Source organism: Balaenoptera borealis (genome assembly GCF_965194805.1).
Source record: "Balaenoptera borealis genome assembly, chromosome: X".
NCBI classification, from domain to species: Eukaryota; Metazoa; Chordata; class Mammalia; order Artiodactyla; family Balaenopteridae; genus Balaenoptera; species Balaenoptera borealis.
This window is the reverse complement of record NC_138881.1, coordinates 43106019-43128187: the sequence shown is the minus strand read 5'-3', so window position 1 is coordinate 43128187 and position 22169 is coordinate 43106019. Positions and strand designations below refer to the sequence as shown.

Here is a 22169-nt window from a genome sequence, read left to right as displayed (position 1 = left end):
GGTAGGTGTCTTTCGAGGCAGAACTGGGTTCCTCTCCTGTCTCCCCTGCCCCTGTGTTCCCTCTCAACCATGCAAGCTTGGTGGTCAGGACAAGTGGCCTGGTCAGTGTGAGGCTCAGGGTTGGCAGACAGTGATTTTTGTGGCCAGCTCTGCTGTGGTGAATAAACTCGGGGGTTGCCTGTTGGGAGACCTCTTGGATGGTTTGGAGGTAGGGTTGTGTGTAGAAAAAGTTTAAGCTTTGGAGCTGGCAGGCCTGAGTTCAAATCCCAGGATCTCCTGCTTAGCTGCCAAAAGTCCACCCATGCCCAAGGTTACTGAGTGTCTGAATACCTGACCTGGCCCACCTTGGACCTTGGCTGATTCTTCTCTTGAAGTTTCCCCAGGATCATCTGGGTTCTTCCTAGGAGCCTTTGCAACAACTGATCTTTGTTGGCAAAGACCCTTCATTTGGCTTCTAGGAACCTGCTGATTCCTCTGGTGAGGAGGCATAGTGGTATAGCAGGAAGTGGTCTCTGCCTGGGTGGTCTGGGTGGTCTGGGTTTGAGTCCTGTATCTTCTGGCAGTTCCTTTTTCTGGGCCTCAGTTTCTCCATCCATAAAATGGGTAGTGGTGAGGAGGGAGGTTGTACTCATTGCTCTGAAGCTAGTTGTAATCTCTTTAATTCTCTGCTCCCTACTCCCCCCATCCATTGTGAAAGTTTTGAGTGGGGCCCCTTAGCTTTTGGGAGTATGCTATGAAGTTTCAAGCAGTTACCAGCTTCCCTCTCCCCAGCCAGTGCTGTAGGCCTTTGTGTGTGTGTTTTTTGTTTTCTTTTGTTGTTGTTGTTTTTACTTTTTGGCTTCACCGCTCGGGATATGGGATCTTAGTTCCCTGACCAGGGGTTGAACCTGCACCCCCTGCAGTGTAAGCGTGGAGTCTTAACCACTGGACCGCCAGGGAAGTCCCTGTGTGTGTGTTTTTTTTTTTTAATTTTATTTATTTATTTATTTATTTTTGGCTGCGTTGGGTCTTTGTTGCTGCGTGCGGGCTTTCTCTAGTTGCAGTGAGCGGGAGTACTCTTCGTTGCGGTGCACGGGCTTCTCATTGCAGTGGCTTCTCTTGTTGCGGAGCACGGGCTCTAGGCATGCAGGCTTCAGTAGTTGTGGCACGCAGGCTCAGTAGTTGTGGCTCGCGGGCTCTAGAGCGCAGGCTCAGTAGTTGTGGCGCGTGGGCTTAGTTGCTCCGCGGCATGTGGGATCTTCCCGGACCAGGGCTCGAACCTGTGTCCCCTGCGTTGGCAGGCAGATTCTTAACCACTGCGCCACCAGGGAAGCCCCCTGTGTGTGTGTTTTTAACAGCTTTCTTGAGATATAATTCACACATCATGCAGTTCACCAGTTCAAAGTGTACAATTCAGTGACTTTTAGTGTATTCACAGAGTTGTAAATCCATCACCACAATCAGTCAATTTTAGAACATTTTTTTCACCTCAGAAAGAAACCCTGCATCATCATCATCCCCCATCCCCTCATCCCCTCTTGGCCTCTGACAACCACTAATCTACTTTTTTTTTTTTTAAGGAATTCCTTTATTTTTTATTTTATTTATTTATTTATTTATTTATTTTTGGCTGTGTTGGGTCTTCGTTTCTGTGCAAGGGCTTTCTCTAGTTGTGGCAAGCGGGGGCCACCCTTCATCGCGGTGCGCAGGCCTCTCACTATCGCGGCCTCTCCTGTTGCGGAGCACAAGCTCCAGATGCGCAGGCTCAGTAGTTGTGGCTCACGGGCCTAGTTGCTCCGTGGCATGTGAGATCTTCCCAGACCAGGGCTCGAACCCGTGTCCCCTGCATTAGCAGGCAGATTCTCAACCACTGCACCACCAGGGAAGCCCTAATCTACTTTTTGTCTTGATTGATTTGTCTTTTCTGGATATTTCATATAAATGAAATCATACAACATGCAGTCCTTTGTGACTTCGTTCTTTCACTTAGCATAATGTTTTCAAGCTTCATCCATGTTGTAGCATGCATCAGGACTTTTCTTTTTGTTGCAGAATAATAGAATCTTCGTTTTTTATTCTTTCTTTTTGTTGCAGAATAATAGAATCTTCGTTTTTTAATCCCCCCCCACCCCCCACCCCAGTGGCCTGGCAGTAGGTTTGGAGCCTTTTGCTCTTTTCCGATTCCTCTGCCCTGGAGAGCTTGTGTTAGTCCTTAGCAGTGTGTCTGTCTGTTTCTCATTGGATGGGTTGCCTATGTTTAGCCCGTGGAGCAGAGCCAGTGTTCCTGGGTATTTTGGGGGAGAGAGGGGTGGTCTTGGCACCAGGCTTGCTGGGACAGAGCTGTGTAGCCCAGAATACTAAAAGCCTCTTGGCCGTGGGTTCTGGGAAGACATCTGTCCATGAGCTGCCACTGCTGCTGCCATCTCCCCCTGCCTCCTCCCCGTTTCAGTGGCAACTCATTCATCAATAGACAGAGTCAGCAGCTTCCCAGGCTGGGAGGGGGGATTCCAGGCCCCTGCAGCCTTAATTCTAACCCTTTCCCTGGGGGGATGCAAACAGGGTGGATCCTGTGGGATGTGAGCATTGCCACGTTGCCTCACAGCTCACACAAGGGAGTGCTACAAGGAGGTTGTATTTGTTTCCTGTGGTTGCTGTGACAAATTACCACAAACTGGGTGGTTTAAAACAACAGAAATTTATTCTCTCACAGCTCTGGAGGCCAGAAGTCCGAAATCAGTTTCACTGGGCCCAAATCAAGGTGTTGGCAGGGCCACACTCACTCCACAGGCTCTATGGGAGAATCCAGTCCTCTTCCAGCTTCTGGTGGCTGCTCCCATTCCTTGGTTTTTGACCACATCACTCTGATCTCTGCCTGCTTCTCCTCTGTGTATGGGTGGTCTCCTCTTCTGTCCGTATTAGGTCTTCCTCTGCTGTTCTAAGGACACTCGTGATTGCATTTAGGTCCTACCCTGATACTCCAAGATAATCTCCCCATCGCAAGATTCTTAACCACATTTGCAAAGATCCTCTTCCTGTAACATTTACAGGTTCCAGGGATTAGGGCCTGATGTCTTTGGGTGGTCATTATTCAGCCTACTACAGGGGTGTTCTTGTTTCCCTTCCAGGGCAAGGAAGGGAGCTCATTAAGTGCTCTCATACTGGGCGAAGTCCTATAATATTTGAGTCTTCCCAGTATCCCTATTATTGGGAGGCTTGTTATCCCATTTCACAGATTGGAAAACTGTGGCTCAGAGCAGTTCATCACATGGCTAATAATTAGTGGAGTTGGATTGAAACCTAAGTCAGTTGGGTCCCACAGCCTGCTTCAACTTCTGTTGTGCCTTTGGACCAGTAGGTTGCAGTCTTGCACCTTGGATCCCCTGATGTCAGAGAGCTTTGCCCAGCCCCTTTGTGGAGGCTCAGAGATGTGGAGGGAGTCACCCACAGGTTCAGCAGTGGGCTTGGAAGATTCAGGGTCTGGACTTTTTGTATTTTTATTTTATTTTATTTATTTATTTTTTATTTAATGTTTTGACTGTGCTGCATGGCATGTGGGATCTTACTTCCCCAACCAGGGATCGAACCCTGCAGTGGAAGCACAGAATCTTAATCACTGGACCGCCAGGGAAGTCCCAGGGTCTGGATTTGACTTTCTTAGGCCTGGACATTGATGTAGCTTATGGCTGGGCCAGCTCCCACCTTTCACTCCCGCCATCCCTTCCTTCCTGGGCCATTTTCCTAAACGACTCTCAAGTTGGCGCCTTCCTTGGAGGCTCCTGTCCAGCTGGGGAGAGGAAAAGACTGTGCTCTGAGCTCTTGGGACTCTAAGCTCTTTTTGGAGCCCAGGACCATGACCTCCCTGTTTTCTCCCCGCAGAGGGAGAGAGAGAAGGGGTTTCAGCCAGAGCCTGCTTTAAAGGCTGCTGGTGCCAAAGGCAGTGGGTGGCTAGTGGTCTGGCCTCCAGATCCAGGCCCAGATGCCAGTCTGGCTGCCCCAGTACCGAAGCCTTGCTTGTGCAAGGGGAATGCTCAGGCGTTCTTAATCTTTAAGGACAAATCAGGATTTTCCCAAATGGGCTGCCAGGTACATCTCCATGCTGTGACTCATGAGGCTTCTCTTGTTGCGTTTACACTAGGCTTTGCTGGTGCCCAAACCCCAGTTCCTTTCTGCCTTTGTAAAATGAAGATAATGCTTCCTGCCACCTGAGCTGTGGTAAGGACAGTTAAATGAGGTCACCTTTTGCATCTGGCACCTGGCATGGGCAGGCATTCGGCTAATATGAATTCATCTTTTTTCTTGGCCCTGCCCTGCTTACTTGCCTAGTCCTATCCAGGACTTTAGCTCTGCTGAACTCATTGCTGGGCCTCTGGCATCCCTGGAGTGACAGAAGTGATCTCTTATCCAATTAACAAGCGTTTCTGGAGGTCTTGGTGTTTTACTCCTTTACTCAGGTGGCACCTCCTCTCAAGTGCCAGCCTTAATGACTGGCCAGGTCCCTTCCTCTGTTTCACAGCACCCCTGTGTTCACCTCTTTCAAAGCCCTTGCTCACACTTCAGTGTGGACATTGCCTGTTTCCCCACCCCTCTAGCAGTTTATGAATTTATCGAGGTTGAGACCAAATTTGATTCATTTTTCTGTCCTCATTGCCAGCCCAGGGTCTGACTTAGTAGCTGCCTGGTGAACCTTTGTTGGATGAATAAGTAGGAGCCACTCTCGTCCTCTTTGATCCCCTGTCCCCTCTCGATCTCTTTTCCCCCCATACTTGAGGGCAGGAGGTTGCTGTGTGCCCTGCTTTTTTAGAACTACTTCTGTCCAGTCTGGGGTTGTAGTCATAGTTGCAGCTTCCCTGCTGAAGACTCCTGGCTAGGGCAGGCGCCATGGTGCTGGGAGATGGCTGACCCTGCAGGTCAGGGATAGGGGAACTGGCTGGAGTAGGCCAGTCCAGTGTGACAGCCTCAGGGCAGGAGGGACACCTGGACTGCTGGAATGTTGTACACAAACAAGAGTTTGTGCTGTGGAAGCCCATTAAGAGCTTCCAGGTGCCTTTGTCATCTCTGGAAAGCCAGCCACACCTTCCTGGTGTGTGGGCCCTGATGGTGGGGCTACTGGCTGTTCCCTTGTCACCCTCTCTTCATCCCCTGCTGTGTAGCCACTCACCTGGGACTTTCTGAGGGCCTCTCAGTTGTACGTCATCTCTGTCTGTGCTAGTCTTGCCCCTTCTTTTGTTACTGATGACCACCTCACCAGTGCATGGTTTGTTGTTTAGAAAGCCTTTTCAAGTCCTGAAGCTCCTCTGAACCTCTTGACAGCTGTCGGGCAGATCACATATCCCCCGTTTGATAGGCTGAGGCTTGGAGAGTTCAGGTAGCTTACCTGAACTCATGCAACAAGTGAGTGACAGAGCTGGGGTTGGAACCCAGAGCTTTTTAGCCTCTAAACCTTGTGCTTCCTACTTTGCCAAGAATTTCTCTCACCTGAGCTGGCTAAAAATGGCCTGCAGAGAGGTGACCTTCTCTGTCTGATTGGCATTAGCCCAGATCCTGTAAATCCCTAGGCTGGGTCGTGTCCCCAAGGAGCAGCCTTGGGATTTCTGGTCCCTAGGCCTGATGCGGGCTCAGGCTGGCTTCTTCTGGTGGCCAGCAGATGGCGCGAGGAGGCTGGGAAAGATCTCCTGCTTCTGGTTTGTTTTGTTTTGAGATGGAAAACATGTTTTAAGTGACACTTGGACATTATTTTTTAATAGATTTATTTTTTAGAGCAGTTTTAGGTTCACAGCAAAATTGAGCAGGGGGTACAGGGAGTTCCCATACACCCCTTGCCCCCCCACACATTCAGGGCCTCCCCCATAATCAGTGTCCCCCACCAAAGTGGTACATTTGTTACAATCATTGGACCTACATGGACACATCATAATCACCCAAAGCCCATAGTTTACATTAGGGTTTGCTCTTAGTGTTGTACACTCTATGGGTTTGGATAAATGTATAATGATGTAACCACCGTTACAGTATGTAGCATAGTTTCACTGCCCTAAACATCCTATATGTTCCGCCTGTTCATCTCTCCTTTATTTATTTATTTATTCATTCATTCATTCATTCATTCATTCATTCGTATTTGGCCACGCCAGGCGGCATGCGGGATCTTAGTTCCCTGACCAGGGATTGAACCCATGCCCCCTGCAGTGGAAGCGTGGAATCTCAACTGCTGGATCACCAGGGAAGTCCCTCTCCATTATTTTTTTTAAAAACATCTGAAAATACACACTTGCACAGATTCACTTAACCCCACACCTTTAGGGCCAGCTGTACTTTGGAATTCAGAAAAATTTCAGAACTTAGGAAAGTCACCTGGTATGTGTACTGTGTATTATGTAACACCTCCCGTGGGGTCTATAGCTGCACCTCATAGTCAAACACCTGAATGTTTCTGCATAGAAATGTTTGAATATTCGCCTCTAAGTGGAATAAATGGGTTCTTGTCAACTCAGGTCAGATTGTGATGCTAAATGAGTTAGATAAAGACTTGGTTTTAAAAGCTTTTAGAAGTTTGGAATTTTGGGTAAGGTGTTGTATACCTCTTATAAAGGAGGTGGTGAAGTAAAATCACCTGTAATACCAACATTTAGGGATAATATTTTGTTGTGTAAAGTCTTCCCAACTTTGTGTGCATGTGTGTTTGTATACATATGCATATATATATGTTAAATGTGTTCTATCACAAGTGAGGTCATACTTTGCATATGTTTTGCCTTATACAGTATATCTTGGAATTCCCTAGCTGTATGTGGAGCTCAGGAACTGGACTCCCGCCAGTCACTCCCTCCTAAACATCTCCCCTACCCTAAGTGACTAGAGGGTCCCCAGGTGAAACTCCTTGAGGTAGAGCCAGGTTCTCCCCCCAGGCACTTGCTGGGTCTGGGCCTCTGGCTGCCTAGGGGAAGGCCCAGCACTGGATTCCCAGCGTGGTCAGCAGTGGTCAGAATACAGATGGGGCTTCTGCTCTCAGGACAGCTGAGACCCCTCTGGGAGCAAGTCTTCCGCTCACACAGTGACTGATTCCCTGAAAGAAAGGGTCTCCTCCTGCTTCACATGCACATGCACAGAGTTGTCAAGCAGGGCAGAGAACTGGACCCTGCCCATTGTCCTCTCAGCCAATCATCTGGGCCCCTTGCGAGCTCAGGGGCAGGGCCCTGGGGCGAGGGTACAGGCCTTTCCTGTTGCTGACCCCCACCTCTTCCCTCCAGCAGGAGCACTGGTTTGAAAAGGCCCTGCGAGACAAGAAGGGCTTCATCATCAAGCAGATGAAGGAGGACGGCGCCTGTCTCTTCCGGGCTGTAGGTGAGTCTCTGCCTCAGCCTTCACGGGCCTAGGGCTGCCCCTGAGCTGTGTCCCAGTTGTCAGGAGTAACCTGTGTGACAGGGTTGGGGGCAGAGTTAGCTGGTCTTTTAGGGACTCCAGGCCCCAGCCTCAAGTTAGTATCTGGCCTCTAGCCCTCAGTCATGAGGCAGTATGGTGGTATGAGAGTAATAACAGCAATAATAGTGATAAAGAAAATAACATTACTTAGGGACAGATTGCTCTGTCAGACACTACAGGAAACCCTTTTAATTCTCCTCCAAGCTAGGTAAGTGTAGGACTATTGCTTCCAGTTGTTAGATGAGAAAAGTATCTCAGAAATAGGGAATGACTTACCTAGGGTCAGAGAGTACATAGAACAGTCGGGAGTCGGAGTCTGGGGTAGGTTAGTCTGAGGCCTCTTAACTGCAGCACACAGCTGTCACCCTGGAATCATAGAACTTTTTTTAAACTTACACGAAAGAAGAATAGTGAACCCTCATGTACCCATCATTCATCTTCAAAATAATCGTTAACATATTGCCAGCCTTGTTTCATCACTACCCCACCCACTCTTTTTTACTCTTCTGAAACGAGTATTTTTAAAGCAAAACCCCATCATGGATCATCTCATTCGTAAATATTTCTGTATGTTTCTCTGACAGATAAGGGCCCTCTTTTTCTCTTTCAGCATAACAAAAATGCCATTATCATACGTAACAAAATAATTCCTTAATACCATCTACTATCCAGTCTGAGCTAGATCTTTGAAGCTTCTCTGGCTCTGAATCTCTGACTCAACGAGCAATTGTGAGGTCCTGTGCTGGTGTCCAAGGGAAGCTGGGAGTGTGATCTGATCCTCCCTTTGGAGCTCTGATATCTCCCAAGGAAAAGTGCCCTCCAATAGGGGCTTTGAGCTGGGAGTCAGAAGCCCTTTCTTCTAGCTCTCCCCCTGACTCATAACTTCCATTTTCCCATCTGTGAATGGTGTTGATTCTGAAGGGCTCATTGAATCCCTTCTGGGTCTGCTATTCTCTTAATCTGTGCAGACCCTTCATGTCTGTTGGTGGGCTGGACTGACTCAGGCTCCACTTCTGACTCTACCCCTGATTGGTGGTGTGCCCCTGGGCAAGCACCTCTTTTTTTCCCTGAGCCTGTTTTCTGTATCTCAGGTACCTGTGTACCATGAGGCTAAAAGATGTCGTGTTATAATGGTTAAATGAGATTGCTTTAGTAAATCCCTTTAGTGCCTGACTTGGTAGACTCTCATGGAACAATAGCATTGATAAAGCTTGAATGCTATTATTAGTGGTGCCTCAGAGCCACAAATGTTTGAGTGGGTGAAAGAAAGTTAGGTGGGGTGAGTGGTTGCCTCCCTATTCTACCAAGCAGAAGAGGTTCAGGCAATGGAATCTGCTGGGCTGGGAAAACTCCAACCTTCCTATCCCTGTGGCTCAAGTCCATGTTTTCCCTGGGATGTTTCCTAGAGAAAGAGCTAGGTTTGGGGGCATCTTGGACCAAAGGAAGGCAAAGAAAGAAGAGGTGGGGGCCCATTAGGTGTTAGGCCTGTGCCGAGACCTTAGGTTGAATGTGGGGTAAGCAAGGCTGCTGGTGGAGTGAGGGTCAGAGAATGCAGCTGGGCATCTGGGTTTTGGGTGGTCTTTGAGGCAGACCTTGGGCCTGGTGAGGACCTGGCTTGGCAGTAACCCATGTCAAGAACAAAATTTAAGTGTGTGTCCATCTAGCTGTTCCCCCCAAACACCTTCTGACCCTTCCCCCTCATTGGGGCCTTCCAGTAAGGGGCCTAAGCTTACAGGAAGAGCTGACCATGACAGGTTGAAGGCCTTTCCCTATCAGCACTATGGCTACACATTTCCTCTGACTGGGCTGCCCTTGGGTTTTCTTCGTAAAACCTCAGAAGCCCCACGGCCTCTCCCTGAGAAGTACATGACCCCCGGGCCTCTAGGCCTGACCTGGAGGTTTCCCTGGGGCAGAGTGCACAGGACATGTGCCTGGGAAGGGGACTTTATCTTCAAGCTTTCTGCTGCTGCCCCTCTGCTTCCAGCCTAGCTTGGGACAGGGACAGGTGGTAGTTACCCTAGACTCTGGTGAGAAGGGCTACAGGCCGCCACATATTGAATAGTAGAAGGACCACGTAACTGAGGGCTGGAGTTGGAGGGGGGACCAAAATAGAGACCACTCTGTCGTTCCTTGACCCCGACTGATTGCTAGGCATTCCTCAGGGTGCTTCAGGTTCACCTGCAAAATTGCGATCGTTATCCCATGAGACAGGTGAGAAGATTGAGGCTCAGGAAAGGGAAGTGACATGCTCAGGGTCATTAGTGGCAGAACTGCATGGGAACCGAGAGGTGTCCAAAGGACACATTCTTTCTATGACCTTAGGGAAGCCCTAGCTTCTTAGCTTAGCTGTCAACTGGCTGGGTGACCTTGGCTTTTTTCCTTGACCTCTCTGGGTCTTACTTCTTCCAACTAGGATCCTGTGGTCCTCTACTCTTAGGAATCCTGAGGCAGGTGGGTTTCTACCCTCTGTTTTACCTCTGAGGTCTGGGTGTCCCCAGTGTGAACCAATATCCACTGCTTGTGCCCAGTTCTCTTTTCCACCACCACCTGTTGGGAACTGGTGAGCATTGGCACAGGCTTGGGTGGAGTGGAATTGGCAGCCTGGGTCCCAGAGGTATCCTGTGGTCCACCCTGCCCCTGCTGTGCTCAGATAACCTCCTCCTGGAAACGTGAGTCTGCATCTCTCTTCCCTCCCTCTCTCTGTATGGCTTTGACTCAGCAAAAACCTCTGGCCCTGGCCCTGGTCTTGGCCTTGGCCTCGGCCTCTATGGGCAGAGTGGCAGCCACATGTGCGTGTGTCTGCGTGGGCCATGGGGATATAGCTGGGACTGTGCATGTTACAGTGATGGGGCCCAGAAACATTAGCGAGGCCCACTGCTCTGGACCTTTTGGCCTTGGAACATGGACTATCAGCATTGGAGGAATGGATCTTAGATCAATTTTGACTCTTCTATAAAAGGGAAATAGGCCTTAAGAGATAGTCAGGGCCTTATTTTCTAGGTCACACAGCCAGTATCAGAACATTGGTGTTTGAGGTTGAACCAAGCCAAGAGGAGAAGAATCCCATGGGCCACCATGTACACCAGCTTCTGTTGACCTCTCTCTGCCCTGCCTCCTTCAGTGTTCCCATCTTTGCAATGGGCATTTTATTTATCTATCTATCTGTCTATTTATTTATGGCTGCGTCGGGTCTTAGTTGCAGCGCACGGGATCTTTCGTTGCGGCGCGCAGGCTCTCTAGTTGTGGCATGCAGGCTGCCCTGCGGCATGTGGGATCTTAGTTCCCCGACCAGGGATCGAACCCACATCCCTTGCATTGGAAGGCGGATTCTTAACCACTGGACCACCAGGGAAGTCCTGCAGTGGGCATTCTTGAGTAGAGGAGCAGGCATCTCAGAGACCAGGCTATTGAGAGGGCTGAGTTCTGCTGTCTCCCCCGCTGAGGGTGTGCCAGTTGGGGTAGCTGGGGCCACAGGCCAGGTATGCACCACAGCTGCTTGACAGGCAGGTGAGGCCTTTTTTTGGGTTCATCTCCTCAGTGGGGCCAGGGTTCCCACTGGGCCAGGAGAGAAGCAGGGAATAAAGCAGGTCCTGTTTCCCCCTACTGCTTTGTACACACATTTGTGTGGTTTGTTTTTAGATTTCCCTGCACACACCAAGCTTCCTTTTCTGTCCTCAGTGGAGCTCGCTGTGGCTCTTCCAGCAGGCAGGTAGGCAGGCAGGCAGGCAGCAGCCTGGTAGGGAGGTAATCCCCAGGTGCCTCTAAAACAAATTGTAGGGCCTTGTACTTAAACTCTTTATTTATTTTTAAAAAATTTTTGTTACTATTTTTTTTGCCTGCACCATGCAGTATGTGGGATCTTAGTTCCCCGACCAGGGATTGAACCCATACCCCCTGCAGTGGCAGCATGGAGTCTTACCATTGGACCTCCAAGGAAGTTCTCCTTAAGCTCTTTAGAGAGTCCAGGCTCTCCTGTCTTGCTCTTCCACATAATTCCTCAACAAATAGTGACTACATTTTGGGGGACCTTCCCCCAGGCAGCAGGGGAGGGAGGTTGAGACAAGTCTGTTAGAGCCATTGGCTATTCCCCCCTCCCATCAGGCCCCCTGGCAAAGGTTAGGAAGGAGGTGTGGAGGGGTCCTCAGTTTGTACAGCCTCGTATCTTGTCCAGCCTTCAGTCTTTCCTGGTTGGTGGCAAGGGCATCTACTTGTTGGATGCGATAGTTCTCTGCAGTTGTGAGGCTTGTTGTGTGGGTATTTGGCCTCAGGGAACATCTTTGGCAGGATCTGCTGGCTGTGTGCATGCACATATGCATTTCTATGCTGGTGTCTCTGTATGCTCAGAGAAAGGACAGAAGTAAGGTGTGGGGGGGGGGGAAGTTCATGCTGACCTCTGTGGCCCTAGTGAGGGGTACAGCCCCTGATATCTGTAATCTCTGCCCACTCTAAGGCCTTTCCTGCGTTCCAGCTGATTCCTGCTTGTGCTGGTGGGGAAACTGAGGCAGTCAGGATCAGACCTGGCCTAGGGAGTCAGGTGGCTAAGGTGATAGCTGGATTGGGAGTGGTGGTAATGTCACCTGGGGCATCAGTGCTTGAAGTTACCAGTTACTCCTTGAAAGCCTGGCCTCTCCTTCAACCTCCCAAATGTGTGACCTTGGGCCAACTATGCCACATTTCTGTACCTCAGTATCTGTCCTGTGTAAAGTAGGGTTTTTTGGGGTAAGAATGGAATGAGTTAGAATGTGAAAAGGCCTTGGTGGAACCAACTGTAGTATTGTACTGAGGATTTCTGAGCCCTATTTAGGTTGGGGACAGAGGTGAGGTAGTGGGGACCCCCTTCCAGCTGGACTCTGGGAGGGGAGAGCAGGTGCAGATTGCCCACAAGTGCAGTGTCAGCAAGAGGAGGAGTTTCGGTTTCTATCAAAACAAGTGCTGTGAATTCCCCTACCTCTGCAGGACCATTGGGCCCTTTCCCTCCACCTTGGACCCCACAGGGAAATCCAACTCAGCCCCTGGTTCCATGTGCCACCTTCTCGGGAGGAGGCGGGCTTTCTGCAGGACAGAGGTAGGGCTGGCAAAATCAGACAAGCGTCTCCTGAGTGAGGATTTCTGTGTTCTTAGCCCTGCACTGGGTGTTTTTCCTGCCTTATGTCATTCAAAAGATCCTTCTACTCTCCCTCATTGTCAAGGTACTGTTGCTCTGTTTCCTTGGTTCAGAGATGCACATTTTCTTCCACGTTGATGATCCCCAAACTAGGGTACATCTTATAACCAGTGAGGTGGGTTCCCCCCCTCCCAAAAGCTGTGATTAAATACACGTACCGTAGAGAAGGTGATATTTTACATTTTATAGATAAGTAGAGAAGGTCATACTTTGCCCATACGTAAGGAACCCATTTTGTGAGGCCTATTTGGTTGCTAAAGAAGATTTGAACTACAGGCACAGAATGTAGGCTTGTGGACCTCTGGATTCAGCAAAGGTAGAGAACCAGTTCTGCCTTCATGAGAAGGGACAACCTAGACTTCGAGTTTGGGGCTTTCCTCTGGCTGATGAAGTGCAACAGAAATGAGGAAGGGCTTAATAAGTGGTTCCGGTGACATTCTAGCTGACTTGTGGGCGGCTAGCTATCTGAAGGAGTCATCGTCCTCCTTATGACAAACGGAGCCCTGTCTCTTGAACACCTAGTATGCTTTAGGTGTTCGCAAGACCATCCCCTGTAGTCTTAACAACGCCCCATGAGAGGAAGAGGAGTTACTCTCCCCCACTTTATGGATAAGGACATTGCAGCCCAGAGTGGTTAAAGGCCTTTTCCAGTGCCACATAGCTAGGAGGCAGAAGAGCCTTTCTGTCAGGCAAAGGAGTCAGTGACAGGGCAATGGGGGGACCCTCGTGGGAAGGTTCTCCCCCAGCTCCCTTCCCTGTCCACAGCCTCCCCTCTTTCCCGCAACGTCTTGCATCTGGCATCTAGGTCGGGTAGATCTACCTCCCAGGCCTGGAAACGCCTGTTGACCCTTCCCTAGGAACATCTCAGCCACCTCCCTGAGCCTGACAGACCAACCCCTATTTTTTAACCCCTTCATTCCTATCTCAGTTCCTGTTTACTGCAGCTGCTGACAGCACTGCCTCTTTGGCACCCCAAGTTTATTCTACAGAAATAGCTCCACGGGCAGCTCCGGCAGCCACAGTGGGTTCTGTGGTCCTGGCTTCTAAGAAAGGCAGCGGCAGGGGGCCCCCAGCCTGTGCACAGGGCATGTGACTTGCTGGAAGTGCCGCTGGGGGGTGGGGCGGGGGAGAGTGTGGCCGCAGAACCCACATCCTTGTTTACATCGGTGAAGGGGCTACCCCTTCCCGCCTTCACAGCCCCCACTCCCCATCCCTCTCAGGTCTCTGCACCTCCAGGAGGACGTGAGACAGGCATGGGTCCCGTTTTCTATCTCAGAGTGGCCTTTTTCTCCGTATCTCACATAACCCTCCAGGGAAGGAAGGGGAGGGCAGCGAAGGCGTTCTTCTGGCGATTCTTCACAGAGGTAGACTGGCTGTCATGGAAGAACTCTGCAGTGTTCCCTGCGGGACCTGCCCCTGCCCCTGCCCCAGTGCCCCAGGGAGATCCCGTCAGAGCAACGGTCCTCCGGGGAGACAAAGGGAAATTCCCTCTTCGTCTTAGCCAGTGGACATAAGGCGTGCCTCATCGTCAAGCCCACTTTAATTTCTCAGGGAGAAGGCTCCCCGGCTCCCCCAGCCTTCCCATCCACTCAGCAAACTGTTGCCAACTTCTTGCACTGCATCAGGCTCTGAGCTGGGGGTGGACTTGGATGTGAACTGCCCTCTGCCCTCAGTGGGAACCCAGTGTGATCAGGCAGATGAAGTCTGTACGCACCTTTTTTTTTTTTTTTTTTTTTTAAATTTTATTTATTTATTTATTGGCTGTGTTGGGTCTTTGTCTCTGTGAGAGGGCTTTCTCTAGTTGTGGCAAGCGGGGGCCACTCTTCATCGCGATGCGCGGGCCTCTCACTATCGCGGCCTCTCTTGTTGCGGAGCACAGGCTCCAGACGCGCAGGCTCAGTAATTGTGGCTCACGGGCCCAGTTGCTCCGCGGCATGTGGGATCTTCCCAGACCAGGGCTCGAACCCGTGTCCCCTGCATTGGCAGGCAGATTCTCAACCACTGCGCCACCAGGGAAGCCCTGTACGCACCTTTGATAAATCTGGTGATAGAGGTGCTCTGGAGGGTGGGGACCTGTTTTAAGAATACATTGCTGTTTGACAAGTAGGCAGACAAGGAGGATGGAAATGATGTCTTAAAAAGGGAACAGCATGTGTGAACATCCTTAAGTGAGGCAGAGGGAGCCTAGTTCTTATTGTGACCAAAACCCTATAATGCCTGGACCATTTGGGCCACAGGCTGCCTTTTCTGAATTAAGCTTAAGTTAGGTGCATATGTGTCTTATCTCTCTTATAGACTACATGCTTCTTGCAGATAGGGGCAGGATTTTACGCACCTCTATCACCTTCACAGTACTGCACGTTCAGGCCCCACTACAGGAAAGGGGGCTCTGAGTGACTGCTCTGTCCCAAACCCAGTGCTAGTCACTTCACACCTATTATCTCATTAATCCCACGAGAGGCCTGCCGGGAAGTCATCCAGCTCCATCCCATTTTACACGTGAGGCATATGAAGGTCAGAACACTTGGGTCATTTGCCTCTGGTCATTTTGCTCACTAGTACCTAGCAGAATTGGGCTTAGAGCCCAGTTGTTTTTCTTTTCCTTTCCTTTCCTTTTTTTTTTTTTTTTAACCTTATAAAGGCCATACTGACTCCTGAGAGTCAGGAAACTGAATTCTAGAATTGAATCTGTCACAGACTTGACTTCTATGTGACCTTGGTCAAGCCACAAACTCCCCGAGCCTCCGTTTCCTCATGTGAAAAGTGAAGGGGGTGTATGTGGAATTGATGGTACTTAAGGCCACTTAGGGATTTAAAATGTTTGTTGACAAAGTCATCTGCCCAAGAGGCCTGTGGTTGTGTCCCTCTTACCTGTACTCTTGTTCTTAAAGACTGTCCCTGCCTGCCTCTTTTTTCATGACCCTATTCCAGCCCGCAAGGCCAAGAACTCTCCATGCCTTAGGGTAGGAAAGGGCATTTCCCTGGCCCCCAGCCCTCCACCTGCAAGGATGTTCTGTGACTCAGAACTCTTCTTTGGTGGCAGCTCTGACCCCAGCCTCTCCTTCTGTCCCCACAGCTGACCAGGTGTATGGAGACCAGGACATGCATGAGGTTGTGCGAAAGCACTGCATGGACTATCTGGTGAGACCTTGCAGAGACCTTGGGGCGGGGGCAGAGTGGGAGGATCTCTTCTCCACATAGAGCTTGCTCCTCTGATCTGTTCTGCAGATGAAGAATGCCGACTACTTCTCTAACTATGTCACAGAGGACTTTACCACCTACATCAACCGGAAGCGGAAAAACAACTGCCATGGCAACCACATTGAGATGCAGGCCATGGCAGAGATGTACAACCGGCCCGTGGAGGTGTACCAATACAGCACAGGTACTTCTGTGGTGTTGGTGAGCGACTGATCACGCCTGGTCCGAGCCTGCCCCACCCAGCCCTTTGTGGATGCTCCCTCCTTCTCTTTCTCTGCAGAACCCATCAACACATTCCACGGGATCCATCAAAATGAGGATGAACCCATCCGTGTCAGCTACCATCGGAATATCCACTACAATTCAGTGGTGAATCCTAACAAGGCCACCATTGGCGTGGGACTGGGCCTGCCATCATTCAAACCGGGGGTAAGCAGGTCCCCGTGCCCAGAATGGATGCTGGATATAGAGACCAGAAATCTCTGTTGGAGTTTCAGTTTTGCCCCTAGCCCACAAAAATATCCTGTCCCCTCTCTGAGTCGCCCGTAAGGTCTCACCTCTACCCAAGGTGATCTCTCAGGGCTCATTCTGTGGTCTTGGTTTGCCTGTCTGAGCTGGCTTACCCATCTTTTGTGCCTGTTAAGGGTTGGCATTTTGGGATATGGAGTCACACTTGGGAACTGTGAGCCAGGGCTTGGTCTGGGTGTCTTGGCACCCACATGGATCCTCCTCCGAACCTCAGCAGGTACAGACAGCTATGGTCACAGAGACTTGGAGTGTAGGCCTGGCCCCACCACTTACTGGCTTGGGACCTAAGGCAGATTGTACAAGTAATTTGACTGGCAGCTTGGCCGATACAGAAAGTGCCTAACACTGGGCCTGGTGCCTAGTAGGTGCTCAGAAGGTGGCAGTACATTTTCTCAGCACACACTGACAGATTCTGATTCTCTGTCTCATAAACAGTTGTCTGCTGGGGATTTTGGTATCTTCTATTCAGGTTTCACTTCCTACAAATAAAAAGTGCTCCTGCCTCATTTTAGGAAACACACCCTAACAGCAGCACACCCTCTAACATAAAGGTTTTTTGGTTTTGTTTTTTAAATTTTTAATCTCAGAACAGTTTTAGATTTATGTAATTATTGTGATTATAGAATTCCCATATACCCCCTATGATTAACGTATTAGCATAGTGTATTTGTCACACTTAATGAACCAATATTGATATATTAACTAAAGACCATATTTCTGTGACAGTTTCTCTGAATTTCCTTGTTTTTGATCTGTTTACAGACTCTATAGTTTTGCCTTTTCTAGAATGTCATATAATTGGAATCATACAGTATGTAGTTTTTTCAATGGCTTCTTTCAAGTAACACTGTACACTTAAGATTCATCCGTGACTTTCTGTGGTTTGATCACGTGTATCTTTTCTTTTTCCTTTTGTTAAAAATGTGAGTGCCCTAAGTTTTTTTTTTAGTAGACTTGCTTAGAATAGTTTTAGATTTACAGAAAAATTGAGAAGATAGTACAGAGTTCCCATATACCCTCCTCCCCCTTGCGCACATTTTTGCTATTATTCACATATCAGATGACTGTGATACATTTGTTACAATATATGAACCAATATTCACACATCATTATTAACTAAAGTCGTAATATCTCCTTAGGCTCCCTTGTCTGTGATGGTTTCTCACACTTTCATGTTTTTGGTGACCTTGACAGTTTTGAGGAGTACTGGTCAGCTATATTGTAGGATGTTTCTCTTTTGGAATTTGTCTGATGTTTTTCTCATGATTAGACTGGGGCTGTGGGTTTCAGGGAGGAGGATCACAGTGGTAAAGTGCCGTTCTCATCACATCATATCAACAGTGTATACTGTGAACGTGATTTATAACTGTTGATGTCGACCTTGATCATCTGGCAGAAGTAATGTTTATCAAGTTTTCTCCACTGTGAAAATTACTCTTCCCCCACACCACCCCCTTTTCCATGCTGTACTGTTTGGAAGGAAGTCATTTACAGCCCACACTTAAGAAGTGGGGTTAGGGAATTTCCTGGCAGTCCATTGGTTAGGACTCTGTGCTTTAACTGCCGAGGGCCCGGCTTCAATCCCTCGTTGGGGAACTAAGATCCCACAAGCCGCACAGCACAGCCCAAAAAAAAAGGGGGGGGGATTATACTCCATCCCCTTGAGAGCAGAGTATCTACATAAATTATTTGGAATTCTTCTGCAAGGGAGATTTGTCTCTTATCCTCCATTGCTAATTTATTCAGTCATTTATATCATTGTGGACTGATGGGTATATCTTTAATACTTTTACATTTTGGGTTATAATCCAATACTATTTTTATTTTGATGCTCAAATTGTTCCAATTTTGGCTATTGGGAGCTCTTTTTGTTGGTTCCTGCGTCTCTGACATAACCCCATCATTGTGGTGGTGTGTTTTGGGAGCGGGGGGTGTTTCTTGGTTTGTTCGTTTTTGTTTTATTTATTTATTTATTTAAAATTTATTTATTTTTGGCTGTGTTGGGTCTTCGTTGCTGTGCGTGGGCTTTCTCTAGTTGTGGCGAGCGGGGGCTCCTCTTCGTTGCAGTGCACGGGCTTCTCATTGCAGTGGCTTCTCTTGTTGTGGAGCACGGGCTCTAGGTACACGGGCTTCAGTAGTTGTGGCACGCGAGCTCAGTAGTTGTGGCTCACAGGCTCAGTAGTTGTGGCGCACGGGCTTAGTTGCTCAGCGGCATGTGGGATCTTCCCAGACCAGGGCTTGAACCCGTGTCCCCTGCATTGGCAGGCGATTCTTAACCACTGCGCCACCAGGGAAGTCCCTGTTTTATTTTGTTTTGAATACTTACTTTCTGGCACTACAAGGTGCTCCAGGCTCACCTTGTATATTTCCTGCCCCATTCCTAGAACCAGCCATTTCTCCAAGGAGTCCTAGTTCCTTTTATTGGAGAATGTTATTAGAAACCAGCATCTGGGTGCTGAGTTTGCTCCTTGCTATTGGGGTATCCTTGTTTCTAGGCCCTTTCAGCTGACAAAGCAAGGAAGTGTATGTGTATATACTAACCTGTGTGTATACACATATCTAGAAATATTTCTACATGTAACCAACTGTATCTACATGAAGCTGTAGTTCTTACTGATATCTTTAACTGATGGGTACCTTGTCATTTTTAATTTGCAGTTCCTAATGACAAATGGTGTTGAGCATCTTTTCACGTGCTTATTTGCCATCTGTATATCTTCTTCGTAGTTGTGTGTTTAGATTTTTTTGCCCATTTTTTAATTGGCTTATTCTAACAGAGTTTTACCTTCTTTTTGGACTGTTATCCATGGGTAAAAAATTACATTTTACATCATTACTTAGCGCACGCACACATTGGTGTGTGGTGTGTATATGTGCATTAAAATAAGTTTCACTGAACGATACTTCACATTTATTCCCTGGGATATGCACTGATACTTTTCATTATTCCGTTTTTAAAGATCTGTTATGTCTCACAGCCTGACAAAGAACACTCTCACACAGTGTTCCACAACTCACAGCACCCCACACCATGCTGACACTGTTGTCTTGTCCAGTTAAATGCCCCAGTACTCCCTCTACCCTGTGTACACAGAGCTCGCTTCTCGGGTGATCTTTTCTCCTTGTCCCATCTGGGCATAGGTGAGGGGGGCCTCAACAATGGAGTCGTCACTGGGTAAGGCTTCTTTAGATTCTAGCCCTGGCTGGAGAGCACCCGACTGCCCCAGACTTAGTACTTCAGTTGAGGTGTCTTAGGGTTGGGAGCAGAGCTTCTGAGTATAGGAGTTTGGAATGACATGTCCCACAACCCAAGCCTGCCTTCCCCCAGTCCCTGGTGAATAGGCAGCCTGCCCAGGGGGTTGCTTAGTAAGAGTACCTGCCTTTGTGCCTCCTCTCTTCTGGGCCTGTGGGCCCACCTCCCTGAGCCAGTTCTGGCTCTTGGCCAGAGTTCAGAGTGTCAGCCCACATCACTGTTCCTCCCCCACTCCTTGCAGTTTGCAGAGCAGTCCCTGATGAAGAATGCCATAAAAACATCGGAGGAGTCGTGGATTGAACAGCAGATGCTGGAAGACAAGAAGCGGGCCACAGACTGGGAGGCCACAAATGAGGCCATTGAGGAGCAGGTGGCTCGGGAGTCCTACCTGCAGTGGCTGAGGGATCAGGAGAAACAGGCTCGCCAAGTCCGTGGCCCCAGCCAGGTGGGTCCTGGGGTCTGTCACTATCCTGGCTAAGAACCTGTTAATTCCCACATTCTGCCCACAAACAGGCAGAAAAAAACTAAGCAATTTTGGCATCTGGGAGAGAAGGAAGCTCCCAGCCCCGTCTGTACCTCATCTTGGCCTTAGTCTTGGCATTGTGCCTTAGAACTCTCAACGCCTGTGCAGAACTAGCTCTTTTAAGGAGTGAGGGAGGGCAGCCACTGGTGGTGACATGCAGGGTTCATGGATAGTTTCAGAGGGACAGGCTTTTGCTGATGTTCTTGTGTGGCAGGCTCTGTGCTGAGGATGTAAAATCAGGTCTGGCCCGCTCCACCCTCAGTGATTCTGTCTGTTAAGGGAAACACATGCATCAGTGGGACCCTTGACCCTGGCTGGGAGACCAGTGAAGGTGAGGGCTCTGGTCAGTCTCCACACAGAAAGGTTGAACTTCTAGGGCAGGGAGTGGGGCATGACAGTGGAGCCAGGCATCTGAGGAATCACAAGGAGTTTAGAGTGATTAATAGACATTGGCAAGAGCTGAGTAATTCGTTGAAGAAATATTTATTGCAGGTCTATGCCAGGCACTGTTCTCAGTGTATAGGGGTACATTGGTGAGCCGGGCAGTCCCAGATCCCTGTCCTTGTGGTACTTACATTTATGCAGAGTGGAACAAAATAAACATAATGAATAAATTAATTGAGAGGTGGTGTGGATGAAAGATGTAGAGCAGGATAAAGGGGATGAGTAGGACTGAGTGGGGCTGGGAGTTCACAGTATTAAATAACATGGTCGGGGTTGGCCTCAGAGCAGGTGAGATTTGAGCAAAAGCTTGCAGAGGTGAGGGGATTAAGTGCCTATGCCAGGGAAGGCAGAGGGCCAGCTAGAGCAAAGGCCCTGAAGTAAGTGCACACCTGGTGTGATTCAGAAGCAGCCTGGAGGCCATTGTAGCAGAACAGAATGTAGTAGTAGATGGAGTCAGAAGGCGGTGGGGCCAGATCGGAAGGGGCTTGTGGGCTGTGGTGAGAACTTTGGCTTTTTTTCTGAACGAGGCAGAAGCCATGAGAGGGTTGTGAGCAGAGAAGGAGTGGGATCTGACTTAGGATTTAACAGGATCCTCCTGACTGCTGAGTGTAGAACGGAGTCTAGGGGGCAAGGGTGACCAACAAGGAGAAGGCTACTATAGCAGTTCTGGTGACTGACGACAGTGCTGGCAAGGGAGGGGGTGAGAAGGGGATAGATTCTGGATCTATTTTGAAGGTGGAGGTAACAGGTTTCCTGTCAGATTGGCTATAAGGGTGTGAGAGGGGCTTTAAAAGAGCTTACCTTCATCCTGTGGTCCATTGTGTGACCAGGAATGGTGGTGGCCTATGTAGAAGCTATATCATAGCCAGGATCCTGGGAGGGAGCGAGCCCTTTGGGGATGGGGCAGAGGAGGGTTGCGACTGGTATTGGTCCTTACCTCCTCCTCCTTCCTCACTGCAGCCCCGGAAAGCCAGCGCCACGTGCAGCTCTGCCACAGCAGCAGCCTCCAGTGGTCTGGAGGAGTGGACCAGCCGGTCCCCAAGGCAGCGGAGTTCAGCCTCGTCACCCGAGCACCCTGAGCTGCATGCCGAGCTGGGCATCAAGCCCCCTTCCCCAGGCACTGTCTTAGCTCTTGCCAAACCTCCTTCACCCTGTGCACCAGGTCAGTGACTTGCTGATAGGGAGCATGCAGGGGTCAGGAGGTCCTGCCTAGGTCCTGAGCCCTGCCTCTGACTGTCCATCTGCCCCAGGTACAAGCAGCCAGTTCTCAACAGGGGCCGACCGGGCTACTTCTCCCCTCGTGTCCCTCTACCCTGCTCTGGAATGCCGGGCCCTCATTCAGCAGATGTCCCCCTCTGCCTTTGGTAAGCCTCCTCTGTCTAGGGTCCAGGGGCCAGCTGGGAGTTGGGGAGAGATGGAAGAACCAGCTAGTCCTGCAAAGGGGGCTTCTTGGGCCTCTGGCCATCTCCCCAGGAAAAGAGAATTTTTCAGGTCCAAGGGTCTGTCCCAGAGGCAGATCTGAGTGGAGTTTTGTAGGCCCAGAGGAGTCTTCTCCTTAGAGAAAAGAATGATGGGGGCCTGAATGGGATCTCTCCAGAGCCAGGGATCAGCAAAGGGCAAGGAGAAGGCAGGCTTTAAAGTGCTCTGTCATCCTTTTT

General features: G+C 49.5%; 1 protein-coding gene across 3 annotated transcripts in view; it reads left to right on the top strand.

Moving 5' to 3' along the window:
* Nucleotides 1-22169, top strand: part of OTUD5 (OTU deubiquitinase 5) — a 28859-nt gene that overhangs the window by 4305 nt on the left and 2385 nt on the right. For 2 of the 3 annotated variants that reach the window (XM_082376317.1, XM_082376318.1), the window contains exons 2-8: nucleotides 7227-7320; nucleotides 15639-15703; nucleotides 15791-15947; nucleotides 16044-16192; nucleotides 19786-19989; nucleotides 21472-21673; nucleotides 21762-21875. In XM_082376317.1, coding sequence (XP_082232443.1) covers nucleotides 7227-7320; nucleotides 15639-15703; nucleotides 15791-15947; nucleotides 16044-16192; nucleotides 19786-19989; nucleotides 21472-21673; nucleotides 21762-21875 — 985 coding nt within the window. The remainder of the gene's footprint in view (nucleotides 1-7226; nucleotides 7321-15638; nucleotides 15704-15790; nucleotides 15948-16043; nucleotides 16193-19785; nucleotides 19990-21471; nucleotides 21674-21761; nucleotides 21876-22169) is intronic. The other variant, XM_082376319.1, reaches the window with a different exon arrangement.